Source organism: Melospiza melodia, chromosome 15 (genome assembly GCF_035770615.1).
Source record: "Melospiza melodia melodia isolate bMelMel2 chromosome 15, bMelMel2.pri, whole genome shotgun sequence".
In the NCBI taxonomy this organism is placed as follows: domain Eukaryota; kingdom Metazoa; phylum Chordata; class Aves; order Passeriformes; family Passerellidae; genus Melospiza; species Melospiza melodia.
In genome coordinates, this window is record NC_086208.1 from 2,757,664 (window position 1) to 2,770,648 (window position 12,985).

Genomic DNA, 12,985 nt, shown 5'->3' on the forward strand with positions numbered 1-12,985 from the left:
ACCGCCCGGCACCGCTCGGCACCACTCGGCACCGCTCGGCTCGCCTCGGCACCGCTCGGCACCGCCCCGCTCGGCACCTCTCGGCTCGGCTCGGCTCGGCCCGCGCCCGCCAGCGGGCCCGTGACGTCAGCCGGACGGCCCCGCCCAGGGGTGCTGTATTAGCATAATGAGGGGGCGGTGGCCAATCAGAACCTCGAGGCGGAAAGAGGGGCGGGGTGCGTCCAGGCTCCGCCCACTGCTGCGCCCTGCCGGGCTCACGCCGGACCCCCCCCGCTCGTCACCCTCCCGTCCATGGCCCGCCGTGTCCCCCCATTCGGCCCCTGTCACCCCTATCGCTCCCGTCGTCCCCATCACCCCCGTCATCCTCCATCAGCCCTCGTCATTACCATCACACACCCCCCCGCACCCCCCCCACCACCAGAATCCTTATCATCCCCCATCACCTCCCGGCATCCCCATTACCCCCATCACCCCCATCACCTTCCCCCATCATCCCCATCATGCCCACCACCTCCCATCACCTCCCATCACCCCCATCCTCTCCATCACCCTCAGTCTCCCTCCCCATCCCTCCCATCACTTCCTATGACCCCCATCACCCTCTGTCATGCCCCACCACCCCTCATGCCCCTCATATCCCCCCATGTGCCCCCTTTCCCCTCATCCCCCATCACCCTCATGACCACCTATGTCCCTCCCTTTCCCCCATCTCCCCATCATCCCTCAGCACCTCCATCCCCTCACCCCCCTCCATCCCCCTTTCGCCCCATCATCCCCCCAACGCCAGCCAGGGCTGTCCAAGGAGCAGAGCAGCCTCCCACCTTCCCCCCTGCAGCCCTTTAGCAGCACCCAAACTTAACCCCTCTCTGCTCCCCACCTCAGAGCAGGGTGTAAACGCACACAAGAGGCTCAAAAAGGGTCAATTTGAACACCTCGTTGAGTTTTTCGCCTCCATGGACCCCACCCTGCCCCTGTTGCCCCCCTGGGGCTGCCCCAGAAGGGGGAGGAGGAGAGCACTTCCCTCCTGCATCCCATGTCACCCCGAAAGATCTGTAATTAGACTGAGCAGCTTTAATACCTGGTGTTGTCGTTAATTAATTAATTAGTCCCAAAGCAGCAGCCAGGTGGGGGGAAGCCTGGCTTCCCCAGCGCGCTGCCTCGTGCGTGCAGGGGCTTGTGAGTGTGGGAAGGGCTGTGAGCATGTGCCACTGTGTACATGTGTGTGTGAGCGTGTGTGCAAGCACGTGCAAGTCTGCACAAACGTGTGCATGCATGTTCAAGCATGTGCGTGAACATACAGGTGCTGCAAGAGTGCACATGAGTGTGTAAGTGCGTGCAAGGGTGTGCACAGCACATGTGTGAGTCTGGGCAATGATGTGTGGGGGCATTTGCACATGTGTGCAGGTGTGCAGGTGTGTGCAAGCATGTACAGGAATGTATGGGCTTGCAAGGACCCATATGCACATGTGTGCAATGGCCTATATGCACAAGTGTGCAAGGACTCCCTTGATCATGAGTGCAAGTGTGTGTGTAGACGTGAGTGCAAGTATGTGCATGAGGGACACACATGCACGTGTGTGCAAGTGTGCAAGGCTCCATATGGTGTGCAGGCATGTACACAAGTGTATGCACGCAAGCACCTATATGCACATGTGTGCCAGTTTGTGCACGAGGACCCACATGCACATGTGAGCGAGTGCATTTGTGCATGTGTGAGTGCACCCGTGCAAGGATCCTTAATGCATGTGTGTGCACGGGTGGATGTGAGGACCCACAACCACGTGTGTGCAAGTGTGTGCTCACAAGCACACACGTGTTTACAAGCGCACACACACAATGCCCACAGCGCACACGTGTTTACAAGCACACACATAACACACCCCGAGTATTTACACCTTGCACACACGCTTGCAGTCACACACCCGATGCACACACGTGTTTACAAGCACACACACACGATGCCCACAGCGCACACGTGTTTACAAGCACACACATAACACACCCCGAGTATTTACACATTGCACACACACTTGCAGGCACACACCTGATGCACACACGCGTTTATAAGCACATACATATGATGCCCACAGTGCACACATGTTTACAAGCACATAGATATGATGCCCACAGCACACATGTGTTTACAAGCATATAGATATGATGCCCACAGCGCACACATGTTTACAAGCACACACATAACACACACCAAGTATTTACAAGCACGCACATAACACACACCGAGTACTTACACCTTGCACACATGCTTGCAGGCACACACCTGATGCACACACGTGTTTACAAGCACATACATAACACACACCAAGTATTTACAAGCACGCACATAACACACCCTGAGTATTTACACCTTGCACACACGCTTGCAGTCACACCTCCAATGCACACACGTGTTTACAAGCACATACACATGATGCCCACAGTGCACACGTGTTTACAAGCACATAGATATGATGCCCACAGTGCACACGTGTTTACAAGCACACACATAACACACACACCGAGTATTTACACCTTGCACACATGCTTGCAGGCACACACCCGATGCGCACACGTGTTTACAAGCACATACATAACACACACCAAGTATTTACAAGCACACACATAACACACACACCGAGTATTTACACCTTGCACACACGCTTGCAGGCACACACCCGATGCACACACGTGTTTACAAGCACACACACGCCATGCACACAGGTGCCCGCCGCTGCGAGTGTGTCCCAATAAACTCCCCTGGCTGGTGCCGGTGCCCACGGGTGGGTTTGGGACGTGTGGAGCACAATCCTGCCGGAATCCGGGGGCTTGGCGGCTGCTCCTCGCCGCCGCTTGGGTTTATTTTTAAACCCGTTGGCCCCGAGTGATTCACACGCTGCCTGTTCCCTGTTCCCTGCTCCCCGGCAAGTTTTACACGACCAAAATAGATGTTCTGGAAGGAACGGGCCACCCGGCAAAGCCGCGGCGGGGAGAGCAGGGCGCTCCCGGGATCCCGGCCCGTCCGGGGCTGGAAACGTCACCGAGCCACCTCCGTGAGGGCGGGTTTGGGAAAATGCTGGTGCAGACACCCTGGGAAATGGGATCGTGGGGGATGTTTAACCTGGATCACACCAGGCTTCAGTATTGGGGGTCCTCCGTGGGTATCCCAAGCCCTGGGGGCTCTCACACCTGGTTATGGGGGAAAGGGAGCCCAGCAAGGCAGAAGGGAGGGTGGAATGAGGGCAGGGAATGGGATAGCATCATCTGTGGGAACAGAGCAACATTCTTTTGAACAGAACACCCATCCCAAAGCCAGGGTCCTGCTTGCCCCAGCCCTGCTGGCAGCAGCTCCCTGCAGTAACAAAAGCACCCAGCCAAAGTACCACGTTACAGCACGTTGGGAAGGGAAAAAAAGGGAAAAAAATCTGATTTGTAAAAATAGGAGGCAGTAATAACTGTTAATTCGCTATTTTTAATTTCAATTTCAGTCATGAAAGGTTTCCATCTATAACAGTGTATCTCACTCACTCAAGACCAAGACACACATAAAACAGTCCCAGCCAGCCAGGATTTCTCCCTGACAGATTCCCTGCTTTCAGATGAATGCCGTTTCCAGCACGGCAATCCCAGCCATGGAAGGACAACAATCACACCTGTCCCAGATCTGTGGGACAGCAGCAACACTGGTTTCTTCTCCAAGGTAAACACCATTGAAACCAACCCCTCTGGATGGAGGAGACCTGGAGCTGAGCTCCCCACCCTGAGAGTAACAGAGCAGGAGGAGGATGGGTCAGATGGCCAAATCCCAGGCAGAGGTGACAGCCTGAAGAGCTGAGCAGAGATTTTGTAGTGTCCATGCACCACTCAGCAGATTTGCAAGGGCTCCTCAGAGGGGCTCCAGGGTGTCATCTGCTGAGGAAAAGTCACAGGAGGTGGCAGCAACCAGGGTTTAGGGCAGCAGAGGTGGTGGCTTGCAGGCCTGGCCATCAGAGGAGACAGAAGGGACAAGGACAGGACCTCACAGCACAATGTGACTGCAGAAGCAAACTCTGGGACAACAGCAGAGGCTAAGCACAGTTCATCCAGCTGAGCAGGCACCCTGCAAACTCCAGAGCTGCCAGGATGATGCTTTTCCAATAGCATCTCTGGAGCAAGCCCTACCCATCTCCTGCTAACCCTTGCACAGTGTCCCAAGCCCCAGATGAGCAGGAATAGGCACCTTTTTCCTCTTTGGGGTCATTTATTTATAGATTTAAAGAAATAAAAATAGAAAAAGAGGTAAAAAGTGCATGCCGAGGCAAAAGAAATGTTCATTGTAATGAAGCCAGAGCAGAGGGTGGGGTGGGAAGGGGTCCCTCTGCCCTTCTGAGGGGGGAACATTCCTCCTGCATGCACAGAGACAGGGCAGTGGGGCTCTCCTTCAAACCTCGCCAAATTCATGCTCACAGTATCCAACGTAGAGAGGCTGTGCCTGGACACCACGCCTGGGAAGAGAACAGAAGGATGGCATCAGGGAGAGGGCACAAGCAGAGACACCACCAGGTCTGAGGGTGTCCAGTGGCACAGGGTGGCTGTGGGTGTCCCGTTTCAGGTGTGACAAGGAGAGAGTGGTTTTCATCCCTGTGCTTATAAACTCAGTTTTTTGCTCATGTGTGGGAGCACGGGGTGAGGACAGGTTTCCTGGGGAAGCTGGTGCTGCAAGAGGAGTGGCAAGAGCTGACAAGTCCCCTCCTTCCTCAGCACAAAGCCCTCTCCTCGCCAGAGCCACCAGCCCACGCCAGCAGCAGGAGCGCTCCTCCAGCGCTGCACAAAGCAAGCTCTGCCCACGCACAGGCAGCACAAAACCCAGGGCTTTCCAGAGGAACAAGGGTCACTCTGCAGCAGGGCAAGCCCCTCTCCCTCCTGCCCTCCCAGGGTTGAGCCCAGAGCAGCAGGGCAAGGCTGTTGCCCCAGGATGGTTACCCGAGCAGCGTGCAGCGGAACTCCGCCAGCCGGGCGTACGCGTCCTGCACGTTCCCAACAGTCTCATTGCTCCAGAGTCTCTCAGCTACGGCCCCAGCTCTTGGCCTTGAAGACAAGGGACAGGCAGTCAGGACAGGGGGGAGCTCACAAGATTCTTACTTGAAGCCCTGAACTCCCAAGCACTTTCCTAATCAGTGTCCTTCCACACACAAAGGCTTCAGAGTATCCCAAGATCCGTTCCTGGACATGTGCCCATCAGGAGCAGACCAGGGTGACAGCACAGAGGGGTGTTAAACACAACCTGGTTGCAGCAGCAGGTTGTTACAGCTTTGCAAACTCCCATTTCAGCCCAGTGAAGCTGTTACCAGCACAGCACCAGCAGGTTGTTACAGCTTTGCAAACTCCCATTTCAGCCCAGTGAAGCTGTTACCAGCACAGGGAGGACAGGGACAGTCACCATGTGCAGACCAAACCCATGAGTTCAGCCCACGACACTCGATGGCAAAGAAAAGGGATGCAAGCCCAGCCCCACACAACCCAAGTGACCTCCCTGTGGTCTCTCTTACCAGAGCCTGGGGGTCAGGTTGGTGACATCCACATATTCACCCCACATGCAGGCCTCGCCACCGATCACCAGGGCCTTCTGCTCAGGGCTGCCTGTGGAGGGGACAGCAAAACAGCCACTCCTGGCACTGCACCTGAGTGCCAAGGCAGCTGCCATGCAGAAAGGGGAACAGGGAACACACCTTCAAACATCAAGGGCTCCACCTTATATGCTTTTATCCAGTCCTGCCCGTAGGAGATGCGGTTGAGGTACCAGGGAGCAGAGAGCAGAGCCCTGTAGCCAGACCTGGTGACATTGGCAATCTCGTTCAGGTACTGCAGGTCGTTCTCCTTCCACACGTGGATGATGGTGTCAGGCCTCAGCTGAGGAGCACAGGTGAACACAGGGCAGGGATCAGTGCAGTGACAGGAGCATCACCTGCTCCCCTGAGCAGAGTGCCCTGACCCCTCCACACCCCTAAAAGGAAGCTGAGGCAGACTTGGGCTTCATTTTTGAGCCACTCCCCATCTGGTTTGCAGGAACATTTGCAGTGTGTCCTGGGAAGGGTAAAAGCCTGCACCCTAGAGCAAGCAGAGCATTGGCAGCAGTGTGACAAAGCCAAGATGAGGGCAGCTCACTGGCAGCACCATCTTGAGACCGACCACACTCCCACTGCAGAGTAACACCCACCAGCCCCAGAGCACACAGTGTGTCAGGGGGTGCTGGCACTGCTCACCCCAGCACAGCCCCCCCCAGAGCACACAGTGTGTCAGGGGGTGCTGGCACTGCTCACCCAGCACAGCCCCTCCAGAGCACACAGTGTGTCAGGGGGTGCTGGCACTGCTCACCCAGCACAGCCCCCCCCAGAGCACACAGTGTGTCAGGGGGTGCTGGCACTGCTCACCCAGCACAGGCAGCTCTCACCTTCACGTCGTTGTCAAACACCTCCTGCCACACAATATAACCTTTGCCAAGGGAAGAGACGATGTCCAGAAGCCTGGAGGGGGAAAAGTACCAAGTTTTGGGTGATCTCACTGATTTCCCTCTTTGGTGGTTACATACAGCCTAAGGAGCAGCACAGATATTCCCAACACCCTCAGCAGGATGTGGAGGTGCTTCTGAAGGAGAAGAGAAAGAGCACAGCCCCTTATGGGGCTTCTTTCTCCTCAGCCCCAGGCTTTTTTGTGGTCAGTCTCCCACTAAAATGCTCCCTTTTGGGGTCAGGGAGACATGACCAACAGGGAAGCTCCTGGAAAGGACATCTGGTGTCCCCAGGACAGGAGACATTTGAGCTGGTCACACAGTGCAGCAGCAGGCCCTGGATGTCCTGTCCTTACCTCTGGATGTAGAAAGACTCTAATTTTTTGTAATCTTGACCAAGGCCCATCTGAACCATGAAAGCACGGATTTCTGGATTGGATTTCCTGTGCACCAAAGAGAAGAAATAAAACCATTGCAACCTTAGCTTTGCAGTAAGGTCAAGGCATGGTCAAGACCTTCCCACATCAGTCCAAGGCTTACCCAGGTATTCCAGATCTGTGGCTGGACCATCACCAGCACCAGCAGCTCCCAACATTCAGCATCACCATGAGCACAGAAATCCCAAAAATCCCAAGCACCACCACTACCCCTGCCCTGGGAGACCAGGACACCAAAGCTCATGACCAAGAATCTACGGGTTGGGACTCCAATCCCAAATACTTACCCCCAGCCCCCATCCAGACTGATCTCAAACTCACCAGCACGTGAAATCCACCTCATCACCACCGAGGTGGAGATAGAAGTCTGGGAACACAGCGCTGATCTCTTGGAACAAACTGGTCACAAACTGGTAGGTGCTGTTAACAATGGGGTTGATGGGCCCATAGACTCCAGAAGGACCCTGGCCCACATAGCAGGGAGTCAGGAGGCCTGGAGCACCTGATGATAACAAATGCAGGATGGTGAGGAAGGGGCAAAGTGTGGCCATATCATCCTCTACAATGCCCCTCAATCCACAACTTAGGGCCTGTCAGGGGACAGGAATGGAGGGACAGCCACAGTTCCAGCTGTGACCACACATACGGAGAATTCTAACATGGGCCCTGTCATTTGGAGGCAGGGAAAGGAGAGAAAAAAAACAGTGGAATGTTATCCTGGAGCTTCTTGCACTTCTAGACATAGGAGACACAGTCCCTGGAGCAGATAGCAGTGTGTCAGGACTGGGACACAGCTGAGCAGAGCAAGAAAGCTTGGCCAGCTGCACCCTCAGTTAAACACAAGATCCTTGCAATAAGCCATGATCTTAGTTTTGAAAGAGCAGATGCTCCCATAACAAAACCACCCAGCTTGGACCCAAGAAAAGATGGAAATGTTTCCCTTTGAATTTTGCTCTTGAAGTTGGACCACTGGGTCCCACATCCCCCAAATAACGGTTTGCTCCTCATCAAAGGCAGCCTGTGGGACACTGCTGCCCACACCCAGCTTTTAGGGTGCAGACTGCAGCACCCATTCCTGCCCCTGGGACAGCTCCAAGCCTCCTCAGGGCAGCAGCAGGCAGGGTGTGCTCCTCACCTGGCCCCCAGGAGAGCGTGTGGCCGGGGGTGTCGAACTCGGCGATGACTCGGATGCCGCGCAGCCGCGCGTACTCGATGACGCTGCGCACGTCGCTGGCTGTGTACACGTGGGTCATGGCATTGAAGGCCCCCTGGGACACAGGAAAGCTCAGCGCCTTGCTCAGGAGCAGAGGCAGGGATCTGCTCATCTGAACTGGGCTTTACATGGTGATCATTACCTGCTTGCTGAGCTCTGGGAACGTGGAACTCTCATAGGGGAATGATGGGTCGTCCACAATGTGCCAGTGAAACACATTGAACTTGTTGTAAGCCATGACATCCTGGGAAGGAACAGGACAAAGATGAACATGTCCCATCCCTTCTGAAAGGTCACCCAGCTTGACACAGATAGAGAACAAGGTCCTCCAGCTCCAGAAGGACAAGGCAGAGTCCCTAAATGCTACCCAGGATCCAAGAGAGATTGAGACACCTCTCTCTAAACACAAAAGTTGCACAGGGTCGGAATACTTCTGCTTAGTAAAATCCCAGTTCTCCCTGTAACTGAGCCACTGGTGGAGATCTGGGAGTTTTATTCTGCTTGGGATGGGCAGAGAACCACCACCCACCTTTGCCAGTATTTTCCCTTGCCCTAGAAACAACTCAGCCCTGAAGAGTAACCTGGACTGCAGGGATCCAAAATATCTCAGAGTGTTCTTTTTAACAAAGGCAGCTGATAAATCACCCAAACAAGGGAGCTCAGTTGTCACAGGGGAAGGGACACCCAATTAAGCCATTTCATCTCCCAGCATGGATGTCCTACCAGAGTTTCCAGGATAGCTTTCAGAGGCAGGTAGTGACGAGAGGTGTCCAGCAACAGTCCCCGGTGAGGGAAGCGGGGAAAGTCCACGATTTCTGTCTCATTGATGTAGTACTGCACACAGAAGACACGAGGAAGATGTGAGCAGCATGTTGGACAAATGGCCATTAGCAAGAGGCACTGAGGGTCACCATTGTCCCCAGGGCTGGCAGGACAGAGGTGCCCTCGCTGCCCAGAGTGCAGTGTCCAGAAAAAGCTGCAGCACTTCTTTACCCACTCAGAAGGCAGGGATCTGGCTGGATCCATGAACTTGGCCCTTGCCAAGGCCGTGCCCACTCATCCCAAGCATCCCAGCAACCTCAGTCTGTCCCCATTGGGGCTGGGGCACTATGGGGAGCTGCCTGCCCCCAGGGGATGAGGCCAGGACTCACCATGCCATTTTCATCTCTCCCAACAAGCTGGCTGAATGTTTCCAGGCCTGCAGGAAAACACACAGCCCCTTTGTCAGCACAGACACCCCCAAAGGAGCAGAGCTCAATTAACAAAGTCTATGGAAAGAGAGAGGCACTGGAGACATCCCCACAGGCCCGAGGCAGGGAGAGTGGGAATGCCCTGTGGGAAGCACAGCTCACCTCGGAGAGCTCCCCAGATGGTCTCTGCTGAGAGCAGCATGGAGCCTTTGGAGACAGACAGCTTATCTGAAAAACAGCATCAGGGGGATGTCCCACACTGCCACGACAGCACTGGGCAGGGCTCAGTACAGAACTGCACCCCCAGACCCCAGAGAACTGAATTTTGGCCCTCTCTTGCTGTTTTAATCCTCTCTCCACTGCTTTATCAGCACCCTCAGGAATGACCCTCCTGCCCTGCCCCAGTGTCTCAACAGCAGGGAATTTATGCCCTCCCCAAATCCAAGGGTAACTGCACAGTGCTACTTCCCAGTGACAGGCACAGAAACAGCCACATTCCCTCTCACTCCCAACCCTGTCACTTACAGCTCTCGCTGGAGTCCAGGCTGGGAAACCCATCACAGCCTGGAGTGGAAACATAGACGAGAAGACTGGCGCAGGGTGTTTCCCAGGACGGCTCATTCTCTGCAAAGGACACAGACCGTGCACATCAACCCCATCCCAGCTCTTTTCCCTGCTTCCAAGCCTACCACCATCCTCCCAGCCCAGCTAGGGATGGAGGCAGACACAGGCATCCCTTCCTGCACCCCAAAACAGACACCATGGTGCTCAGCAGGGGTTAATTTCAACACAACCAAGCAGAACATGAGCTGATCCCAACCTGCGAGGAAGCCCACAAGGAAGCTTAAAGGAGCACACAAGAGAGGAGAAACATCAAAATACAGACTAGCAGCAGCCCCTGAAGTTTCCTGGACACCAGCCCTGGCTCTTACACTACAGCCATGGCTAGAGAAAGCTTCTCCAGGAGGGTGAAGAGCTTCTTGTTTCCAAGACCTCCCGGCACTGCAAAAAACTACAAGCCCAAGAGCTCTGCTCTACCCAAACTTCTTGGGTAGGGCAAAGAAAACATGAATGTTTCCACCTTCCTTTTAAAAAGGGTGGAAAATGAAGCTGCTAAACTGGGCTGAGTTAGAGGCGATCAAAAGGTCTCACCCAGCTCAGAAAGCTCCCAACTGACTTCACCTTCTGCAGAGCAGGTCCCAGGTGTAGCAGCCAGAGAAATGAACCCAGTCACATTTAGACCTCAAGCAGGAGCTCTGGGCACACTTCCCTAACTGAAGAGCACTTCCAAGGATGCACAAGCCTGAATTCCCACTTGAGTCACTCCCCCATTCCAAATGGATACTCAACCTTCATTGGGGTACAATGGACTTAGAGCAGTCAGTTGCCAGAAGGAACATGGGGTGGCAGGGTGGGACCCTGCTCATCCCAGCCAAGGTCTGTACCTACACCCCACAGCATTCCCAAAACAGCCAAAGCTCAATGTGGTCACTGAAAATAAGGAGTTTGGCTTTGAATGAACCAAGAGCACCAAGAAGTTTCCAGAGAGACTGCGGCACTGCCAGCATTTCAGAGAAATGCAGAGAGCCCCTGCTCCACAGCTCACAGGAGCTCACAGAAATCCCGATTTCTCCATGAAGGGATGACGAAACCTCTGCAGAGAGAAGGAAAACAGCTTGAAGCCAGCCCTGTTTTGAGCTTTCCTCTCGGCTGCAGACAAGCTGGTAGCCAAGGCAACCTCACAGATGTGCAAGCAGCACAGCAAGACCTGCTCCCTCCGCTCGGGAAGGCGGCAGCTCACCGGGAACAGCCGCTCCCAGGCCTGGCAGCACTCATTCTGCTGAGGAGCCCCCACAGAATTGGTCCCACCATCACACACCGTGGTTGAACCTGCTGGCTGAGGTGCTTCCCAACCCAAACACGGCCCCCAAAGCCAAGGTGCAGACAGACATCACCACCAACCACACCTGCAAGGCAGCCCAGCCAGAAAATGCTTTCTGCCATTTATTTCCTCTATTAATACAAATTATTTCCTTTCATCCAAGGTTTTCACTGCCTGTTCTTACTAACCACCCATGTGGAAAAAAACAACCAAAAAAAAAAAATGAAGGAAAAGAGGGGAAAAAAGGCCTTAAAATAATTTGTGTAGCTTGAACATCAGAAAGCAGGGCATATGGAAAGTGATGAGTGTGAGCTGGATCTTGTGATCGCAGTGTTGCTCCAAGTGATTTGATGGTCACATTTCCCCTCTGAGTGGAACAGGAGAGCGTGAATAATTAGATCAGCTGTTTTTAGTTCCTAGCAGCAAAAGAGAACCAAGAGGAGTCTTTCTGGCTCTCAAATCAAAATTTATTTCTACTTCTACTCACAAGAGTTGAAGAAATAAAATAAGCCAAAGGGTTCTCTGTTTCAAACCTGATTTTTTCAAAGTATGATGTACTCAAGACAAAGCCAAGCGCTTCCAACACTGCCACCCTTCTCTGCTTTGATCAGCAGCGACAGAGTTCACACTGACATTTAAAACACTCAAAAGCAGAGTTACTAGCTCTTTTTGATGAATGAAGTGCTTCATACTCCCTGCATATAGCACTTCAGGCTGCAGCAGACCCACGCAGCTACTGAGCGTCCCTGCATGTCGGCTCCACAGCCAAGAGATTTCCTGCAGCTCATCCCAGGCAAGCAATGGGTGCTGTCATGAAGAAGTCTGGGTTCAAGAAACCTTTAGAGCCTGTCCTATAGCAAATCCAGACTCTCAAAGCTTTTGCCTTTCCTCATCTTATCCTACAATTTCAGGATTAATCCAGGAGCTAATCCCTCCCTGGCAGAAAAGCCATGCTGCCTCAGGACTTTCAGCAGCTCCACTTTGGCAGAGGTGTCCTGTGGCACAAGTATGTACTTGGAAGAACACACACAAAGCAGCAAGTCTTTCCTCAAGGTGAGACCTCACACAGGCCACCGAGAGCTGCTACGAATGAGAACAGCCAAGACTGAGCAGTAACCCTGAAGCAGGAATGGCTGCAAGACTGGGAGCAGCTCTCCCTGCAGCCACAAGAGAAGGAAGTGAAATGAGAGATTAACACTACCTGGAGGAAGCAAAAAATTAAATAGAGAAAACTCTTGATAGCGAGAGCCGAAATCCTGGCAGAAGGACAACTAGTGCCGTGCCAAACTCGATTAGATTCCTTCCACACGTGCCATAGGCATTGCTCTCCAAATCCCAACCCATCGCTGCCCTTGCCACCGGACTCCATCCAAGCCACAACTCCCACCCCACCTGCCGCCGCAGAACTGAGGGGAGGCACACGGCCACCAAACCCCGCGGTCTGACCCCAAAATTAGGAGGGTGTGGGGGGCTGTTTAAGCTCAAAGCCACGGAGAAAAAGGGTCAGCGCCCGCCGCGGCCCTCACCGGTGGCACGGCCGAAGAGCAGCGGCCAGTACCGCTGGAAGGCGGCGTCCAGCACGGCGCAGCCCGGCCCCACGGCCGAGCCGTCCGCCACGGCGAAGCGGAACCGGCGGGCCGGCACCGGGCAGCGGCCGCCGCCGGGCGGGAAGCTCTGGGCCTGGGGCTGCGGCCATACGGCCCCCGCCGGGCCCGGCAGCAGCAGCGGCGGGAGCAGCAGCAGCCGGAGCAGCGACAGCTGCAGCGCCCGCGCCGCCGCCAT

At 54.5% G+C, this 12,985-nt stretch overlaps 1 protein-coding gene across 1 annotated transcript; it reads right to left on the bottom strand.

The window, feature by feature from the left end:
- Nucleotides 1-3,446: 3,446 nt before the first annotated feature.
- On the bottom strand, nucleotides 3,447-12,985 carry HEXA (hexosaminidase subunit alpha). The gene is made up of 14 exons (XM_063169376.1): nucleotides 12,730-12,985; nucleotides 9,847-9,945; nucleotides 9,484-9,549; nucleotides 9,283-9,329; nucleotides 8,855-8,965; nucleotides 8,274-8,375; nucleotides 8,054-8,186; nucleotides 7,240-7,420; nucleotides 6,838-6,924; nucleotides 6,425-6,497; nucleotides 5,703-5,883; nucleotides 5,523-5,613; nucleotides 4,957-5,061; nucleotides 3,447-4,478 (listed from the first exon to the last, which is right to left on the bottom strand). The coding sequence occupies exons 1-14, from the start codon at nucleotides 12,983-12,985 to the stop codon at nucleotides 4,415-4,417; spliced, it is 1,596 nt and encodes a 531-aa protein (XP_063025446.1). The 3' UTR covers nucleotides 3,447-4,414.

What these genes read in the sequence shown, in the direction of transcription:
- HEXA (XM_063169376.1), bottom strand. Translation starts at nt 12,985, where the DNA reads ATGGCGGCGGCGCGGGCGCTGCAGCTGTCGCTGCTCCGGCTGCTGCTG. An exon ending in TCCCAGAGCTCAGCAAGCAG is followed by an intron (nt 8,187 to 8,273) that starts GTAATGATCACC and finishes CCTGTGTCCCAG; the next exon opens with GGGGCCTTCAATGCCATGAC. An exon ending in GGAGCCCTTGATGTTTGAAG is followed by an intron (nt 5,614 to 5,702) that starts GTGTGTTCCCTG and finishes TCCCCTCCACAG; the next exon opens with GCAGCCCTGAGCAGAAGGCC.